At 44.5% G+C, this 19,078-nt stretch overlaps 1 protein-coding gene across 6 annotated transcripts in view; it reads right to left on the minus strand.

Moving 5' to 3' along the window:
- Positions 1–317, minus strand: part of ROR2 (receptor tyrosine kinase like orphan receptor 2) — a 221,327-nt gene extending 221,010 nt beyond the window's left edge. For all 6 annotated transcript variants that reach the window (XR_013533101.1, XR_013533100.1, XM_078367172.1 and 3 more), the window contains exon 1: positions 39–317. Coding sequence is in view for 4 of the 6 variants with exons in the window: in XM_078367172.1 (XP_078223298.1) it covers positions 39–135 (97 nt within the window). In the remaining 2 variants the exon portion in view is untranslated. The remainder of the gene's footprint in view (positions 1–38) is intronic.
- Positions 318–19,078: the final 18,761 nt, after the last annotated feature.

Raw genomic sequence — 19,078 nt, forward strand, 5'->3', positions numbered from 1 at the left:
CCACCGCCTGCGCACGAGCGGGCGCGCGGGAATCCTACCTGAGGTCCGGGACACTGAGAGCAGGAGCCCGGCGGCCGCGCAGACGGCCGGGAAGCACAGCAGCGCCCGCCGCGGGAGCGCCGCGCCCCGGGCCATGCCGAAGGCAGTGGGGGCCGGGCCGCCCTCTGAGCTTCGGGCCGGGCGCCACCACCCCTTTCTGCCGCGCGTCCGCTCCTTTCTCCCTGGCGCTTCGCAAATGGGGCCACTTCGAGGACCTCGTCGTGGTCCTCTTGTCCCGGCCTGGATGCGCAGCTCGGCTCGGGCCGCGGCGCGAGTTCGCTGGGCACGTTCCTGGGCGCGGGCTGGGGCGTCCCGCCGGCCGCGGGGACGAGCGCGAGGGGCGGACCCCGGGCGGGCGCGCAGGAGGCAGGGTCCCAGCTCGCCCTCCCCGACGGGCAGAGAGAGGCCGGCGCCGGCGCCCCCTGCCGGGGGAATGCCTGAGCGGCGGGAGCGAGGCGAAGAGAAGGGGCCGCCGCTGGGGCCCCGGACCTGCCTCCCGCGCCCGCCCTCGGGCGTGAGCCTTGGAACGCTTAGACACAAAGGGGGCGCCTTGGGGTCGTCAGCGGGAGTTCTGCAGGGCTGCCCCTCGCAGGAGAGGCACCCAGAGCGGTTATCGCCCACTTTCGGTGTCGAGACACCCGGGGAACTAGGTCACAAATCAGTAACCTCGGGCTGCACTGCGCACCGGGACAAGTCAGAGAGACACCGGATCCCAGACACCAGCAGTGAGTCAAGAAGAGGAGAAGCGAAAGCTCGCAAAAGGAAATGTTCAGAAAACAGGCCTCGTTGGCACCGGCGCCCTCCCAGGTCGGTGGGGAAAAGCGCTTCCCCCCAAATGCGCAAAACTGCCAGGGGTGGAGCTGCGTGGAGGGAGCCCTCTGGAGCGCGATGCTATCTGAAGCCACCGCAGCTTTTGGTTTACTGTTGAAAGCAAATTGTGTAATTTTACTCTTTAAAGGCAGAACACTATTTGTTCTCTGTAGAGCCCCAGAACATGCAGAAGTAATTTGCTTCACTTATAAAAGACATTTTGAACGCAATTCAGATCGTATATTTTCTTACTTATTCTTGGTTGTGCTCAGCACATGCAAAGGTCTTTGTTTTTCCTTTTTTTTTTTTTGAGACGGAGTTTCACTGTTGTTACCCAGGCTGGAGTGCAATGGCGTGATCTTGGCTCACCGCAACCTCCGCCTCCTGGGTTTAGGCAATTCTCCTGCCTCAGCCTCCTGAGTATCTGGGATTACAGGCACGTGCCACTGTGCCCAGCTAATTTTTTGTATTTTTAGTAGAGACGGGGTTTCACCATGTTGACCAGGATGATCTCGATCTCTTGACCTCGTGATCCACCCGCCTCGGCCTCCCAAAGCGCTGGGATTACAGGCGTGAGCCACCGCTCCCAGCCTGTTTTTTCCTCTCTTAGAGGAAGGAATTGGATTCCCCAGCATCTTAGTTGCTTGTTCTGTGAGCTTGATCTTTTAACTGATTATCCAACGGTTTGTTTGGTGTTTTTGCTGGAGTACCAAGCCCTGTTAATTGAAGTGAATTAGGGAGAGCCCTGGCCTTGGGTCCCAAACCTGAAGCCTCAGACATGTCCAGAAATAAAAACTCTCTTGCTATAGTCTGCAGACAAAATGACTAAGCCAGCCCTAGCCCATTACCTCTGTTAAAATTATTTTAGGCGTTGGACTGTCTCTACCCAATTTGTATGGGGAAATATCGCACGCAGTTCTCATTCCTAGGAGCTGCTGTAAATCCAGTAGGAGAATGGGAGAAGATCCCAATCCCTCCTCAACTGGGTGGCAAATTCATTACCAAACTTCCCAGACAGGCTCAGGCTGTCCCTCTGCCCAGGCTGGTGCCAGTCTGAAGGTGGTGGGGGGGAGGATGCTCTCCCCTGTGTGGTCAGAGGACTGCCAAGGGTTTATCTCTGGGGTTTGCCTCCTTTTACCTTCCCTTGAAATCCTTAAGGATGCTTTAAGAGTAAGATTTTAAGAGTTGCTGTTGAAGCACTTAGTTCCACACCCTTCTCTTCTGGATCTAGGGAAAACCCTACAGGGGCTGCAGAGAAGGGTCCTGAACCTGCCCTGGAAACGCCTCCCTCAGCAATGATGTGTCCTCTCCGTGGTGTTGTGCGTCTCGGAGAGGGTAGTCCCAGTACCTTTGCTCTCCACTTCACACAGCTTGAGCATGTGGCTCCAGAACCATTTCACCAGCAGCCCTGCCATTTATTTTTGTGTGATCTTCAGGAAAATGACCTCATCATGCATCAGCTCCCCCATCTGTGTGTTATTTTCGCATGACTGAGGCCCCACAAACCCAACTCAAAGGTTTAAACAGCAGCATATATTTTGCTGAGTTTCTGGGTGGAGTCAAAAATGTGGGTTATATTGCATATGATTCCTTAAAGCTTTCTTTTTTGGCATTTCTCTCTCACTCTCTCCTTCCTCCCCTTTCTGTAGGTTCAGAACTGAAGGATAAACACAGAAAGCAAAGTTTGAAGGATGAAATACAAGCTTTCTCAGTGGTTAAGAGAATGTGGCTTACATCCAAGGCCAAATTGGAGCAACATATTCTTTCCCATCTGTATTAGTCATCAATTGCCACATAACAAATTACTCCATGATTTAACAACTAAAAACAGTAAACATTCATTATTTCATACCATTTCTCTTGGTCAGGAGTGCAGGAGAGGCTTAGCTAGATGGTGCTGGTGCAGGGTGTCTCAGGAGGTTGCAGTCAGATGTCAGCCAGGGCTTCCATCCTCAGAAGGCCCAGTGGACTCTCACAAGGTGGATTGCTCACATGCTCAACAAGCTAGTGCTGGGTGTGGATGGGAAGCCTCAGTTTCTAGCCACATGGGCTTCTTGAGCATCCTCACAAGATGGCTGCTAGCTTCTCCCAAAGTGAGTGATCCAAAAGAGAGCCAAGTAGAAGCCACAGTGTCTTTTACAGCTTAGTCTTGGAAGTCACATGCCATAATTTCTGCAACATCTTATTAGCTTCATGGGTGGGCCCTTTGTAATAGAATGAAACTAAAAAGGATTTTATATACGAAGTGATAGGAATCACTGGAGAATGACACCACACCAGCTGGATGGAGACAGCCATGCTGATCCTCGTGATGAACACCAAGAAAGAGAGAGAGAAAATGAGCAGGGTCCGTACTAGCAAGAGCAGCAGGATCAAGCCCTTGCAAGCCTTAAGAAGAGAGTCATGCAGATATCTGGCAAGAGTATTATAGCTAGAGTGAAGAGCCAGTGTGAAGTTTCAAGCCCATGGGTATCCTGGGATATCTGAGACCTGCGTGGTTAAGGTATGTGGTTTAATTCACATTTTCCTGATGAAGAGTCATGTTCTATATCTTTTCTTAGGCTACTTAGCCATTAGCGTACCTTCTTTTGTCAAATGTCTGTTCAAATTTTTGCTGATTTATTTTTATTTTTATTCTTTGTCTCCCTGAAATTATGTGATTTCTTTTTTTCCTCTGATTTTTTATTTTTTCTTTTAGATGGAATCTCTCTCTGTTGCCCAGGATGGAGTGCAATGGTGCTATCTCGGCTCACTGCAACCTCCACCTCCCTGCTTCAAGCAATTCTCCTACTTCCGCCTCCCAAGTAGCTGGCATTACAGGCACATGCCACCATGCCTGGCTAATTTTTTTGTACTTTGAGTAAAGTCGGGGTTTCATCATGTTGGCCAGACTGGTCTTGAACTTCTGCCCTCAGGCAGTCCACCCATCTCCACTCCCAAAGTGCTAGGATTACAGGTGTGTGCCACCGTGCCTGGCCTTTTTCTCTGATTTTTTTAAATAGAGTTGAATGTCTTCTTGTTTTTAAGTGTTGGCCAGGCATGGTGGCTCTTGCCTCTAATCCCTACACTTTTGAGGCCAAGGTGGGAAGATCACTTGAGCCTAAGGGAGATCTTGTCTCTACAAATAATAATTTTTTTTTTTCTGAGACAGAGTTTCGCTGTTGTTACCCAGACTGGAATGCAATGGCACGATCTCGGCTCACCGCAACCTCCGCCTCCTGGGTTCAAGCAATTCTCCTGCCTCAGTCTCCCGAGTAGCTGGGATTACAGGCGCGCATCACCATGCCCAGCTAATTTTTGTATTTTTAGTAGAGACAGAGTTTCACCTTGTTGACCAGGATTGGTCTCGATCTCTTGACCTTGTGATCCACCTGCCTCAGCCTCCCAAAGTGCTGGGATTATAGGCGTGAGCCACCACACCCGGCCTACAAATAATAATTTAAAAATTAGCCAGTAATGGTGGTAAGCACCTGTAGTCCCAGCAACTCGGAGGCTGAGGTGGGAGGATCACCTGGGTCCAAGAAGTATGAGGCTGCAGTGAGCCATAATTGTACAACTGCACTCCACGCTGGCCTGCAGAGTGAGATCCTGTCTCCAAAAAAAAGCTTTTAGAGTTCTTTATATGTTCTGGATAAAAACTCAAAGAGACCGATATATTTTCTTCCAGTCTCTGGCCAGTCTTTTCATTTTTTTAATGATGTTTTTTCATAAGTTGCAGTTTTTCATTCTGCTGAAGTCCAGTTTATCCATTCTTTCATTTGTGGATAGGGTTTTTTGAGTCTCAATAAATACCAAATTAAACCTCCGCTCCCCCCCCAAAAAAAAGCCAGAATATGGAGTGTCTGGGCATACCACGCTTCACTGTGTGGACATGGAAAGTAGATGATGGCAGTCCAAGGCCTTGAGCCCACCGCATCTTTGTGCAGAATACATGCACACCAGTGTGGTGGGGCTGTCACTTGCTCACTACTTTTTCAGTTAGGAAAATCCTCAGCTGAATTGTACCCTTCTGCTCCACTAGCAGGGAGCTTGACATATATCCCACTGCAAACAAGACAAATTGCCTGACTTGTCAAACACAATGGCTGCATTTCCTCACTCCACACTCCTTGCCAATCTGCCACCATGAATCCACACAAGCAGTTTGGTGTGGTCATCCACTTATTGAACCAACAGACATTTTTGTTCTCTCACGTAGTCTCTCTGCAGCATTTTACCCTAGACCATTCCCTCTTCAAAACACGTCTTCCCTCAGCTTGCATGACATCAAACATTCTAGGTTTTATTTGTTTCTTTAGACATTCCTCCTTGTTGTTCTTTGCACCTTAACCTCTTCCACTTGGCGATTATGCTGGCCTTGGGCCTCTGCCATCCTCTTGTCTCACTCCACACTCTCCCAGTAGGAAATCTCTTCCAAGCGCATGGCTTCCGCTATCAGCTATGTGCCTGGCACCTCCCAAATCTGTAACTCCAGCCTGTGTGTGCTCCCCTGACCTCCAAACTGACATTTGCAGCTGCCTCCCTGGCATTACCACATGACTGTCCCTTGATTTATTTAAATATTAATTTAAATGACTCAAGTTATTTAAATCATGGACTCAGGATTTACATTGCCCTACCCTAAACCCTGCCTCAAACCTCATCTTTTTCACATGTTCCCTCCTGCACTTGATGGCACCATCTTTCGTGTAGTTCCACAAGACAGAATCCCAGCTCCCTCCTTGCCACCTCCCTCTCCTATGTCCACCCAGCGCCATGGCCATTGATCTCCCCCATGCCCTCTACTTCCTGTCTTCTCTCTCCATCATCGTCACCCTGGCCGGAGATGCTTGCCTCGTTTGCCTGGAGAAGAGCCTCCTAGCTAATCTTTCCATCTCTAGCTTCCACCAGCTCCAGTCTCCTCTTCACACATATACGGGAAGATCTCTTCAAATCAAAGCTAATGATCCTTCTCCCAAATCCCTGGCTCCTATTCCTAAGTGAAAGCCTGAAATCTTTCACAGCCCTGGGGATCTGACACCTCCTTACCTGTCCAGGCCCATTCTGTGCTTTGTTCTTCTTGCTGTCTACTTTCCAGCTATTCTGATCTTTCATTTTCTCAAAAGCATAGAAAGCGCTGAGCTCCCTTTCACTAGGGGACCCTTTAGCAAGCAGCTCTTTCTGCCTGCAGCATGCTCTCCCTCACTCCCTTCACTCAAACAGCTTTGTCTCATCCCAGTAGATGCCGCTTCCTTGGAAATGCCTTTTCTGTTGTCCTCACCCCACAGCGGGGCAGGGCTCTGTGGTCTGAGCACAGACCACTGGACTCTGCATGCTCACTAGACTGAAGTCTGTGTTCCCTGCCCACCACAAGGAAGGGACTGGTGTGCCCCCAACAATCCCTGAGATGTGCCAGCAGCATATTTGTGGATTAAAGGAAGGCAGAGGGCCGGACGCGGTGGCTCACACCTGTAATCCCAGCACTTTGAGAGGCCGAGGCGGGTGGATCACGAGGTCAAGAGATCAAGACCATCTGGTCAACATGGTGAAACCCCGTCTCTACTAAAAATACAAAAAATTAGCTGGACGTGGTGGCGTGTGCCTGTAATCCCAGCTACTCAGGAGGCTGAGGCAGGAGAATTGCCTGAACCCAGGAGGCGGAGGTTGCAATGAGCTGAGATCGCGTCATTGCACTCCAGCCTGGGCAACAAGAGCAAAACTCTGTCTCGAAAAAAAAAAAAGAGGAGGGCAGAAAAATGCTGACATGTGAAGCTCTGATTTAGGGCAAATAGAATGAATTCTTTTATTTCCCAGTCTGCTGTCTTTCCCTCTAATGTACAGCACATTCTTACTTAATGATGCCGGTGGTCTCTCCGTTCCCCACTTACATGACTGAAGTGTAGACTCATCCTGAAATTACTCATCAGCCAGAAACATGAGGTTTTTGCAAAGTACATTTTATTTCAAACCATTTATATATGTATACATCTGTTTAAGCTATTCAGGCTTTCTTGTTTCCAAAAATTCAGATTCAGGAAGAATAAAACAAGGATTCTTGTTTTCACTAATAGCTACAAACTTTAGAAGTTCACAAAACTTAATTGTAGTCATCATTATAATAAAGAAATTTTGGACTGGTGCCTATAATCCCAGCTACTGGGGAGGCTGAGACAGGAGAATTGCTTGAACCTAGGAGTCAGAGGTTGCAGTGAGCCGAGATTGCACCACTGCACTCCCGCCTGGGCAACAAAGAGCAAAACTCCATCTCAAAAAAAAAAAAATTGGAAATTTAAGATAAATTAATTTTTTTACTTTTTTCTTTTCTTTTTTATTTATTTATTTATTTTTAGAGTCTTGCATCTTGCTCTATCGCCAGACTGAAGTGCAATGGCACAATCTCAGCTCACTGCAACCTCTGCCTCCCAGATTCAAGCAATTCTCCTGTCTCAGCCTCCCGAGTAGCTGGGATTACAGGCACATGCCACCACACCCTGTTGATTTTTATAATTTCAGTAGAAACAGGGTTTTACCATGTTGGCCTGGCTGGTCTTGATCTCCCGACCTCAGGTGATCCGCCTGCCTCAGCTTCCCAAGGTGTTGGGATTACAGGTGTGAGTCACCATGCCTGGCCTTAAATTTCCAATCTTTAATCATGAAATGGGGCAGCAGGAGGAGACTGGCAGGAAACAGTGCTCCCTCTTGTAATTCATCATTCTGTAGGAAGATGGCTGTCACCTCATAGGTGGTGATCTTGGGCAGGCCCACTACTAGTTGGGGCTCTAGACTTCATCTCCTTAATCATGTTGGGAATTCTTTTCTCCTGACATCAAGTATGTGGTGTCTTTACCAACACCGATTCTCTGATTCTCCCAAAACCAGCTGAGTGTCCAGCAATTTCATCTTATTATGACACTAGCTATCCAGATTTAGGAGCAGACTAGACAGTTTTAAAGGCTCAGTCTTTCAGATGCCAACCCCAAGTACTCAGTTCCCAGGTTACCTGTGCTTCTGTCTGACTTGCTACAAATTTGTGTGTTCACACAGCCTCCTCCTGAGTGGGATAATTTGCTAGAACAGCTCACATAACTCAGGATATAACGTAATACACTATTGTGATGTATTATAAGGGCACAGTCAGGAAGAGCCATATGGGAGAGGTGCACAGGCTGAGGTCTGGGGTTAGGAAGCACGGAGCTGCCCGGCATCTCCAGGCACACAACCCTCCTGCACCCCAGTAAGCTCACCAGTCCAGAGCTCCAATCTGTAGTCTGTCTCCCTTCCCCAGATGTTGGAGAAGGGTGTTGAAAGTTCCAACCCTCTAATTAAGATTTGCTGTTTCTGGTGACCAGCCCCTAACCCGAAGTTATTTAAGGCCCCCAGCCTAAAGCCATCTCATTAGGATAAACCTGGGTATGATCTAAAGGCATTCTTATCAATGACAAAAGACATGATCATTCAAGAAACTCCAAGAGTTTTAGGGCTATGTGCTATGAACCAGGGACAACAATTCAAGAGTAAAGTAGTAAAAAAAAAAAATTCTGGAAAAAAAAGTTCCAGAATTTGTCCTTGTTGCTTCTTGTTTTAGCTGTTGTTTGTGTGTTTAAAAACTCTTCGGAATTAATTATGTCTATAATTGCTTTAGACTGAATGTTTATGTCTACCCAAAATTCATGGGTTGAAACCCATGTGATGGTGTTAGGAAGTGGGGCCTTTGGAAGGGGATGAGGCCATGAAGGTGGAGTCCTTATGAATAGGATTAGTGCCCTTAGGAAAAGAGGCCCCAGAGAGCTGCCTTGCCCCCACTCCACCCCGTGAGGATACAGCAGGAAGGTGCCAACTCTGAAACAAGAAGCAGGCTCTTATCAGTTGCTCAATCTGTCAGTGCCTTGATCTTGGACTTCCCAGCCTCCAGAACTGTATGCAATAAATTTCTGTTGGTTTTAGCCACTCAGGATATAGTATTCTGTTACAGCAGCCCAAGTGGACTTAGAAAGTATTCGTTGTCATGTGTGGCAACTGAAGTCTCTGCTTGATTAGCTTATTGGCCAGCTAAGGAATGAACAGATTTCCTTGAACACCTGGAACCAGTCAGTCTCCCAATCTTTGCTAAGAGCCTGTGCATGCATGTTGGGATATGCCTTCCACACTCAGCAAGGCAAATGACAACTCTGCCTTTGCCTTCACTTCCTGCTGACACAGAAGCTCAGGATCCATCAGAGGAGGCATCTTAGGGGCCTCTCAGGTTCTTCCTGAGCATGCACACAGCAGAGCCTTCCACGTTCTCTAGAATGTGGTGGAACATTTCAAAGCCCCTATGGACAGCTCATTTTTCAGCTTTTCCTTTTAAATTGCCTTGTTAGCCTGTTGTTTTTTTCCAACTATGTAGCAGTCAGGTTAAACAGTTGCCTGTGAATATTTTCACCCCTAGGAAACGTTTTTCTTACTAGGCAAGCTCTGAATCTGGTCAAATAGAGACAGCCTTTCAAGTGGAACCTTCCAGGGAACCACCAGACAAGCCAAAGAATTACAATTCTTTGGGAAAGAGGCTTTGCGAAGTTCTACCTTCATTCTGCTGTTTCTGGTGGGCAATAGACTGCTGGTTATCAAGGTTTCTGGGAAGCTGGAGAAGGCTTTGGGAATAGGGCAAGTTAAAGCACCATAATTTTACTGCTTTTACTGAGACTCAGCCTCTTTCTTTGCATAAATACTCCCTGGATTGGTACAAACCTTAGGTTATTTCCAGAGTTCTTAGAAAGTTGATTCTGACAATTCTCTCAGTTTCCCATTGCTTTTATGGAGTGGAACATTTTTAGAGGTTCTTACTTCACCATTTCCACTGACCTTGAACCGACTTCTACCAGGATTTTGCCTCTATCTCTCTACAAAAGCTACTTTGACAAGGTTTTTAGTGACTTTCATGTTTCTAAATCCAAGGAATCAATTACAAGTCCTCGTCTTATTTGATTAGTAGCATTTGACCTTCACCTTGAAATACTTCCTTTGTTTGGCTTCCTAAACACCTCACTCTTCTGGTTTCCTTCTGACCACACTGGTCATTTTTTAAAATTTATTTTTCTGCTTCCTCTCACCAACCTAAATTCTAAATATTAGGATGTCTTCTTCCCTTGGATGGTTTCCAGTCTGATGCCTAAATGCTAACTCGATGCTGATATTCCCAAATGATCATCTCCAGTGTGGATTCCTGAACTCTAAGGTCAGATGTCCAATGACATACTCAACATTTCCACTTGAATTTTGAGAGGCATATGAAATTTTGAAATATCCAAAAAATAACATAATCCTCCTGTAATCTTTCTCATCTCAGTAAATATCACTTAGGCCAGAGACTTTGAAGTCACCCTTGACTCTTCCCTTTCTCTTATGTGCCAAATCTAATCCATTAGCAAACATACTGCCTTTATAATCAGAAAATATCCTGTAATAACCAATTTTTATGGCCTTGACCATGATCGAGGCCTCCATTGTCTCTTAGATGAATTAGTGCAACAGTCTCCAACTTGCTGTCTCCACTTGTATCCTTGCTATGCTAAGCCTAATCTCAACATAGCAGCCAGGATGCTGCATTTAAAATCCAACTCACACTGTTTCCTGCCCTTTCACTAACTTTTTCCACAATTGTTACCATCCGTAGAAAAGACAAACATCCTTCCAGTGGCCTGCAGACTCCAGGTGACCTGGCCATCTGTGCCCCTGTACCCTCTGCTCCTAGGACATTCCCTGTCTATCATTCACTCACTCCTGCTGCACCGGTTTGCTTAATCTTTCTCAACAGTTTGGGTACAGCTCCCCTGCTTCCTGGAATGCTCTTTCCTAAGATGTTATATGGAAGATTTCTCCACCTCCTTCAGCAGTGTCACCTTCTCAGTGGAGCCTCTTCTGACCATCCTAGTCCCAAAATGAACTGCTCCCATCTCCCTTCGCTGCTGTATTTTCTCCTTGGCCCATATCACTATCTATAAAACTATAACTTTGGCCGGGCGTGGTGGCTGTAATCCCAAAGTACCTGTAATCCCAGTACTTCGGGAGGCTGAGGCTAGCGGATCACAAGGTCAGAAGATCCAGACCATCCTAACTAACACAACGAAACCCCATCTCTACTAAAAATACAAAAATTAGCCGGGTGTGGTGGCACGTGCCTGTTGTCCCAACTACATGGGAGGCTGAGGCAGGGGAATCACTTGAATGGGAGAGATAGAGGCTGCAGTGAGTCAAATGAGCCAAGATCACACCACTGCACTCCAGCCTGGGTAACAAAGACTCCATCTCAAAAAAAGAAAAAACACTACAACTTGACTTACTATTATTGAGGCTTCGTTCAATATTTAACTCTCCACATGTGCTGGTCCAAATGGCCTCGTTTTATATTTCACTTTCCTGCTTTTTTTCTTTAAGACATTGGGAGCCTGAGGTGACTCGCTCATCCTAACAACAAGGACAGAGAAGAGTCATCAGATCCACAAAGACAGCCCAACTGGCAGGATGGCTGCATTTGTCCACTCCCTGGTCCCATCAGGCCTTTTGGAGTGATGTGCCACTACCTTTTTTGGGGAGTCTGTGCTGCCAGCCAAGACCACCACCTCCAGTGGTCTTTTTTCCACCTGAACTAGGGCACTGACATTCCACAGATGTGCTCAGAGTTCCTTCACTGGAGCACATGGGAACTCTTTCTATCCCACTACACAAGAATGTATGATTAATGCATCTCTTAGGGGGTATAGATTATACAAACGACACATTATATCATGAATTCCAACCCTGCTCCTGTCATGATTTATTTGAGAATCTGATGCCATATCATAAAAATGATATGAACAGTAACAACTAAAATTTATTGGGGCAATTTGAAACAATAAAATTGAGAACTTGTTGAAATAATAAAACACAAAAGTATTTTTCTTCTTAACGATAGAAAGAAATTTAGTATTCACATGGGATGGAAACGAAATCTGTCTTGGTAACTCCTGATCTAACCAATGTAGCAAAAATAATACAACAGGATGCATACCATCCTCAAAATTGATTATACTCTCAAGTTAAACATTTTCTGAATTGCCATCTATAGCAATTCTCACTGGCTTGTTGTAAATAGACTACAATGAAGTAATGTCAAATAAATTAATATATGTACAACATTTAGAATGGTACTTGGCATAATGTAAGCTCCATATGCATACTTAATTATTAATTACAGAACATAAAACTGTATATTACATTATGTATACTTTCCATATAAAAAAATAGATTATAGTAACATTACTCTGGAAGTAGCATTTTATAACATATATTGTTGAAACCATCAATAATCCATACTGACATGATATTGAATTTCTTGATTGTGTCATATTTTAGCCAGGATCCTGACTTATGTTTAAACAGCAGTGTTTCATAGCTGAGGCTCATCAGAGCCCAAATTTGAGCACAAGGATTTTGCTTATTTGTTTGTTTTCTTGGGTTTTTTTGTTGAAGCAGTTTAGCACGTACATTAAGAGGATGGATTTTGAGGCTGGGCGCGGTGGCTCAAGCCTGTAATCCCAGCACTTTGGGAGGCTGAGGCGGGTGGATCATGAGGTCAAGAGATTGAGACCATCCTGGTCAACATGGTGAAACCCCGTCTCTACTAAAAATACAAAAAATTAGCTGGGCATGGTGGCGCGTGCCTGTAATCCCAGCTACTCAGGAGACTGAGGCAGAAGAATTGACTGAACCCAGGAGGCGGAGGTTGTGGTGAGCCGAGATCGCGCCATTGCACTCCAGCCTGGGTAACGAGAGCGAAACTCCGTCTCAAAAAAAAAAAGGATGGATTTTGGCTCAGACAATTCAGGCTCTGAGACCATGTGGCCTGAAACAGTTTGTATTTCTAACATATGTAAAATTAAAATGTATAACAACTATAGCATAAAGACCAGGAAAAGAAAAATGAAGGCCGGGTGCAGTGACTCACGTCTGTAATCCCAGCACTTTGGGAGGCTGAGGTGGGTGGATCACGGGGTCAAAAGATCAAGACCATCCTGGTCAACATGGTGAAAACCCGTCTCTACGAAAAATATAAAAATTAGCTGGGCATGGTGGCGCGCGCCTGTAGTCCCAGCTACTCAGGAGACTGAGGCAGAAGAATTGCTTGAACCCAGGAGGTGAAGGTTGCGGTGAGCCGAGATCATGCCATTGCACTCCAGCCTGGGTAACAAGAGCGAAACTCCGTCTCAAAAAAAAAAAAAGAAAAATGAGAGTGTAGTCTTATAAGGTTTTCACTCTACATAAAATGGTGTCATATCCCTTGAAACTAGACTGCAAAAAGTTAAAGTTGTATGTTACAAATCCTAAAGCAACCACTGGAATAACTAAACAAAGAGTTATAGTTCATTAGTTGATGAAGCTGGTAACGATCATAAAAAAAAATTCAATTAGAGCTGGGCACGGTGGCTCACGCCACACACACAAAAAAACCCATTTAGTTAATCTAGAAGAAAGCAGAAAAATAGAAAAAAGAACAGATGGGACAAACTGAAAACAAAAAGCAAGATGATTGACTTACATGTAATTGAATTAATAGTCATATTAAATATAATTGGCAAAGCACTACAATTAAAAGTCAAATTATCAGATTAAATACAAAAGCAAGATCCAAGTATATGTTGCTTACGATAAATGCAATTTAAATAGAAAGACACAAATAGGTAAAAAGTAAAAAATAAAGATGTACTATATTAATATCAGATAAAACATTTTATAGCTAAAAATTTTATCAGTGATGAAGACCATTTCATAATAAAGGCCTCAGTTCATCAAGAAGGCACAATTTTAACATTTCTAAATTGTAAACATTTATGCATCAAATAAAGGAGCTCTGAAATAGATGATACAAAAGTGAAAAGAGAAAAAAAATCCATAATTATAGTGAGAGATTTCAGCACTCCTCGTTCAATAACTGATAGAAAATGGAAAATCAGTAAGGATGTAGAAGACCTGAACAGTGCTATCCTTCAACTTGCTCTGATCAATAGGCAAAAAAACACTCCATGCAATGCTCATCTAAGTACCCAAGAAAATTATGAAGATAGTATATATTCTGTACCATAAAACAAGTCTCAATGAATTTCAAAGAATTCAAGTCATACAAAGTATAATCTCTGACTATAATGTAATTAAATTAGAAATCAACAACAGTAAGATCTCTGGAAAATCCTCCAAATATTTGAAAGCTGAATAAAAGACTGCTAAATGATCAAAGGAATACAAAGAAGTAAAAAAAGAAACTTACAAAGTATTTGAATTGAAATGAAAACACCACATATCAAAATTTGTGAGGATGCTACAGAAATAGTATTTAAAGGGAAATTAACACACAAACCAATTACCTCTGTTTCTATCTTATGAAACTGTAAATAAGAAAGCAAACTAAATGCAAAGTAAGCATTTAAAGGAGGGAAACAGTAAAGAACAGAGAAGACTTCAATGAAACAGAAAACAGAAAATCAATAAAACCAAATCTTTCAGAAGCTCAATAAAGCTGATGAATCTCTAGCCAAAGTGACACCAAGTCTGAGTTATAGGAATGAAGCAGTGATGTCAGTACAGACTGTATGACATTAAAAGGATAAGAATGGGATCTTTTAAACGATTTTATTCCAATAATTTGAACAACTTAGATGTATCAGGCCAACTCCTTGAAAGACACAAACTACTCAAGCTCATTCTGGAAGAAATAGCTAAGCTGAATAATTCTATATCTATTAAGTAAAATTAAAGAAATTGCAATTGTTGGCTGGGCGCGGTGGCTCCAGCCTGTAATCCCAGCACTTTGGGAGGTCGAGGCGGGTGGATCACGAGGTCAAGAGATGGAGACCATCCTGGTCAACATTGTGAAACCCCGTCTCTACTAAAAATACAAAAAATTAGCTGGACATGGTGGCGCGTGCCTGTGATACCAGCTACTCAGGAGGCTGAGGCAGGAGAATTGCCTGAACCCAGGAGGTGGAGGTTGCAGTGAGCCGAGATCGCACCATTGCACTCGAGCCTGGGTAACAAGAGAAAAACTCCGTCTCAAAAAAAAAAAAAAAAAAAAGAAATTGCAGTTATTGTTAAAAATTTCCTCCCAAAGACAATAGCAGACCCAGATGGCATCATTGGTGAATTCTACAAAATGTTTAAGGGAGAAATAACAATTCTTTTATAAAATTGAAAAGGAAGAAATATTTCTTAGCTCAATTTATGAGGCCAGAATTACCCTAATACCAAAACAAGACAGACGTTACAAGAAAGCAAAACTGTAGATCAATATCCCCAATGAACTAGATGCAAAATACCCTAAGCCATATTTTAGCAGACTAAATTCTACAGATATAAAAAGGATAATACACCATGACCAAGTGAGTTTTATACTAGAAATGTGGGTTTTTGCCACAGAATGTCATCAGCATCAGCTATTCTGTTCTCACATGCACATATGGGTGAGAGTTTCATGGTCTTCTGTATCATCCCATCCTTGTATTTTCCTGAGGATCTGTTTATTTCCTCTCGTTAACTATTGCTATGTAACTACCTACCTCAAAACAGTGGATTTAAAACAATCATTTGATTTTGCCTATGAGTTTCTGGGTCAGGAATTTGGGAAGAGCTCAGCTGTGTGATTTGTCTCAGAGCCACATCAGGTCAACAAGGATAGCTGGGACTGGTGTACTTCCTTTCCAGATGGCTTCTTTACTCACATGTCTTGGGGCTCTTGGCCTTTCTCTCTTGTCACACAGAGTCTTATTCTCCAGGGAGTTTTCCACATAGCTTGAGCTTCTCACAGCATAATCATCTTAGGGTGGTCAAATGTATTATATGGCTGCTCATGACTCCAAAAGCAAGCTAATAGCCACTGGTCTTAAAGGCTCAGCCTGAAATGAAAAGAGCTTCACATGTGTTACATTCTAATGGTCAACGCAGTTACAGGCCATCCGAGGTCCAAGGGGAAGGAAAGAGATCCCTCATCCATGGGAGAAACAGTGAATTTGTGGCCAGCTTTAAACTGCCATATATATTTACCCCTCTAATGGTACTAATTTATGTTTTATTTTGGGTTCATTTTTTGGAAGGAGTGGAAACTCAGGTTTCCTTAAGTTAAAAGGAATTTGTATGGGGAAATATCAAGGAATGGACAGGAACCCCGAGGACGACTTGGAAATCACTGGAAACCAGTGGGCTTCAGTATGGCCTGCAATAGGAACTGCATGAGTTCTAGAATGGGGTCAGTCTGATGAGTATGAGCCTGCTACAACCAATAACTTCCAATCCATGTTCCTGCCCTCATGTTTCAAGATCCAGGAGACAGCAGTCACTTGGATGAACTTAGTGCAAAGGCATCTCTCTCCGCAGCTGTGCTGGCCTTGGCCATGGGGAGAATCATCTGCTATGACTCCAAGAGTATCATGTGGTGTATTTGAATGAGCCTTTGCCAGCACACAAGAGGGAAGTGATTCTCCAAAAGGATATTAGCAACCATTAGGGATGAGGAGCATTTATTGGGCAAACAAATTCCAAATGTCCACTATAGGTAGGAAGGATGAATAAAATTACAGAAAGTTAAAATTTGTGGGAGGAAAGTTGAAATGATTTATACATGATAGCAAAGTGTTATGGGTTGAATTGTGTTCCCTCAAAAAATTCATATATTGAAGTCCTAATTCCCAGTGCCTCAGCATGTGATCTGGTTTAAAGACAAGATCTTTATAGAGTTAATCAAATTAATATGAGGTGATTAGAGTGGGCCATAATTCACTACAGTTGTGTGTTTATGAAAAGGTGAAATCTAGGCCGGGCCAGATGGCTCACACCTATAATCCCAGCACTTTGGGAGGCTGAGACAGGTGGGTCATGAGGTCAGGAGTTTGAGACCAGCCTGGCCAACATAGTGAAACCCTGTCTCTACTAAAAATATGAAAAATTAACTGGGTGTGGCGGTGTGTGCCTGTAATCCCAGCAACTTGGGAGGCAGAGGCAGGAAAATCGCTTGCACCTGGGAGGCAGAGGTTGTAATGAGCTGAGATTGTACCACGGCACTCCAGTCTGGGCAACAGAATGAGACCCTGTCTCAAAAAAACAAAAACAAAAACAATTTGTGTCCCTTAGAAGAAGATCTTCCAATAATCATTCACTCCCTAAGGCCAACAGGTCCCTAAATTCAGCCTGTCGTGATTTCCTAGTTTGAGGATGCACCATTGGAATTGATGTACTCAGCAGCTGGTTGGATCCCCACATTTGTCCCTGACCAGTAGAGTGGAGTAAGGGCTATTATGGTGGGAATGTCCAAGTAGAAACCACTAGCACTACTTTGACTAGGAAAATAGCCAAAAGCATCGCCACCTTTCTGGAGAGGTTGCAGATAAGTGTCACCGTCAAGGAATTAAGGATGCATCATAAACCCATTCAGCTCACCTATTTGGACTGTGCAGAAGACAGAAGGATCTTGGAGAATGACAGTGGATGGATTATCATGAACTTAAGCAGGTGGTGACAACAATAGCAGATGTAGTTTCATTGCTTGAAGAAATTAGCATAAACCCTGGTACCTGGTATGTAGCTATGGGTCCAGCAAATGCTTCTTTCTCCATCTCTGTTAGTGAAGACCTCCAGAAGCAGTTTATTTTAGTCGGCAAGGCAAGCAATACACCTACATGGATAGGAGGGTGTCAGCTCTCCAGCTCTGTCACAATCAGGTCACAGAGATTTTGATTGCCTTCCCTTCCAGAAGACATAAACAGTCATCCATTAACATTGATGGCATTCGGCCAGGCGCGGGGGCTCACGCCTGATCCCAGCACTTTAGGAGGCCAAGGCGGGTGGATCACGAGATCAAGAGATCGAGACCATCCTGGTCAACATGGTGAAACCCTGTCTCTACTAAAAATACAAAAAATTAGCTGGGCACAGTGGCGTGTGCCTGTAATCCCAGCTACTCAGGAGGCTGAGGCAGGAGAATTGCCTGAACCCAGGAAGCGGAAGTTGTGGTGAGCCAAGATCGCGCCATTGCACTCCAGCCTGGGTAACAAGAGCGAAACTCTGTCTCAAAAAAAAAAAAACATTGATGGCATTATGCTGACAGGACCTATGAACAAAAAGTAATAAATACGCTGGACTTATTGGTAAGACATTTGCATGTCGGAGAGTGGGAAATAATTTTTTTTTAAATTTCAGTGGCTTTCTATGTCACTGAAATTCCTAGGGGTCTAGTGATGTGGAGGCATGTTAAGATGTTCATATGGGCCAGGTGCGGTGGCTCATGCCTGTAATTCCAACACTTTGGGAGGCCGAGGTGGGTGCATCACGAGGTCAGGAGATGGAGACCATCCTGGCTAACACAGCAAAATCCCATCTCTACTATAAATACAAAATATTAGCTTGGTGTGGTGGCAGGTGCCTGTAGTCCCAGCTACTCAGGAGGCTCAGGCAGGAGAATTGCTTGAACTTGGGAGGCCGAGGTCACAGTGAACCAAGGTTGTGCCACTGCACTCCAGCCTGGGCAACAGAGAGGGACTCTGTCTCAAAAAAAAAAAAACAAAAATAAAAGAATATTCATCTGAAGAGTAAGCTGTTGCATCTGGCCTCTCCTATAACTAAGAAAGAGGCATGGTGCCTAGTGGGCCTCTTTGAATTTTGGAGGCAACATATTCCTCATTTGGGTGTGTTACTCCAGTCCATTTACCAAGTGACCAGAGAATCTACTAGTTTTGCGTGAAGCCCACAATGGGAGAAGGCTCTGCTACAGATCTAGGCTGCTGCACAAGTTGCTTTGCTGCTTGGTATATGACTCCGCAGATTGAATGGTATTTGAAATGCCAGTGGCAAAGAGGGATGTTGTTGGAACCCTTGCCAGGTCTGTATAGGTGAACGACAGCACAGATCTTTAGATTTTAGAGCAAAGCCCTGCCTCCTCAATAGATAACCACCCTCCTTTTGAGAAACAGCTCTCAGCCTGTTACTGGGTCTTACAGGCTGAACACTCAAGCATGGGCCATCAGGTTACCAAACCGCCTGCACTGCCCTTCATAAACTGGGTGGCATTTGACTCGCCAACCCATGAAGTGGATGTGCACAGCAGCACTCCATCATCAGATAGAAGTGGAAGATATATGATCAGAACTAAGTAGGCCCTGACGGCACAAGTACATTACATGAAGTGGCCTTGCTACTGCTTTCTCTCTCCGAGCCTGTGCTGATGGTCTCACAAGTAAGTTCCTGACAATCTTTG

The sequence above is a fragment of the Callithrix jacchus genome, chromosome 1, assembly GCF_049354715.1.
Source record: "Callithrix jacchus isolate 240 chromosome 1, calJac240_pri, whole genome shotgun sequence".
NCBI classification, from domain to species: Eukaryota; Metazoa; Chordata; class Mammalia; order Primates; family Cebidae; genus Callithrix; species Callithrix jacchus.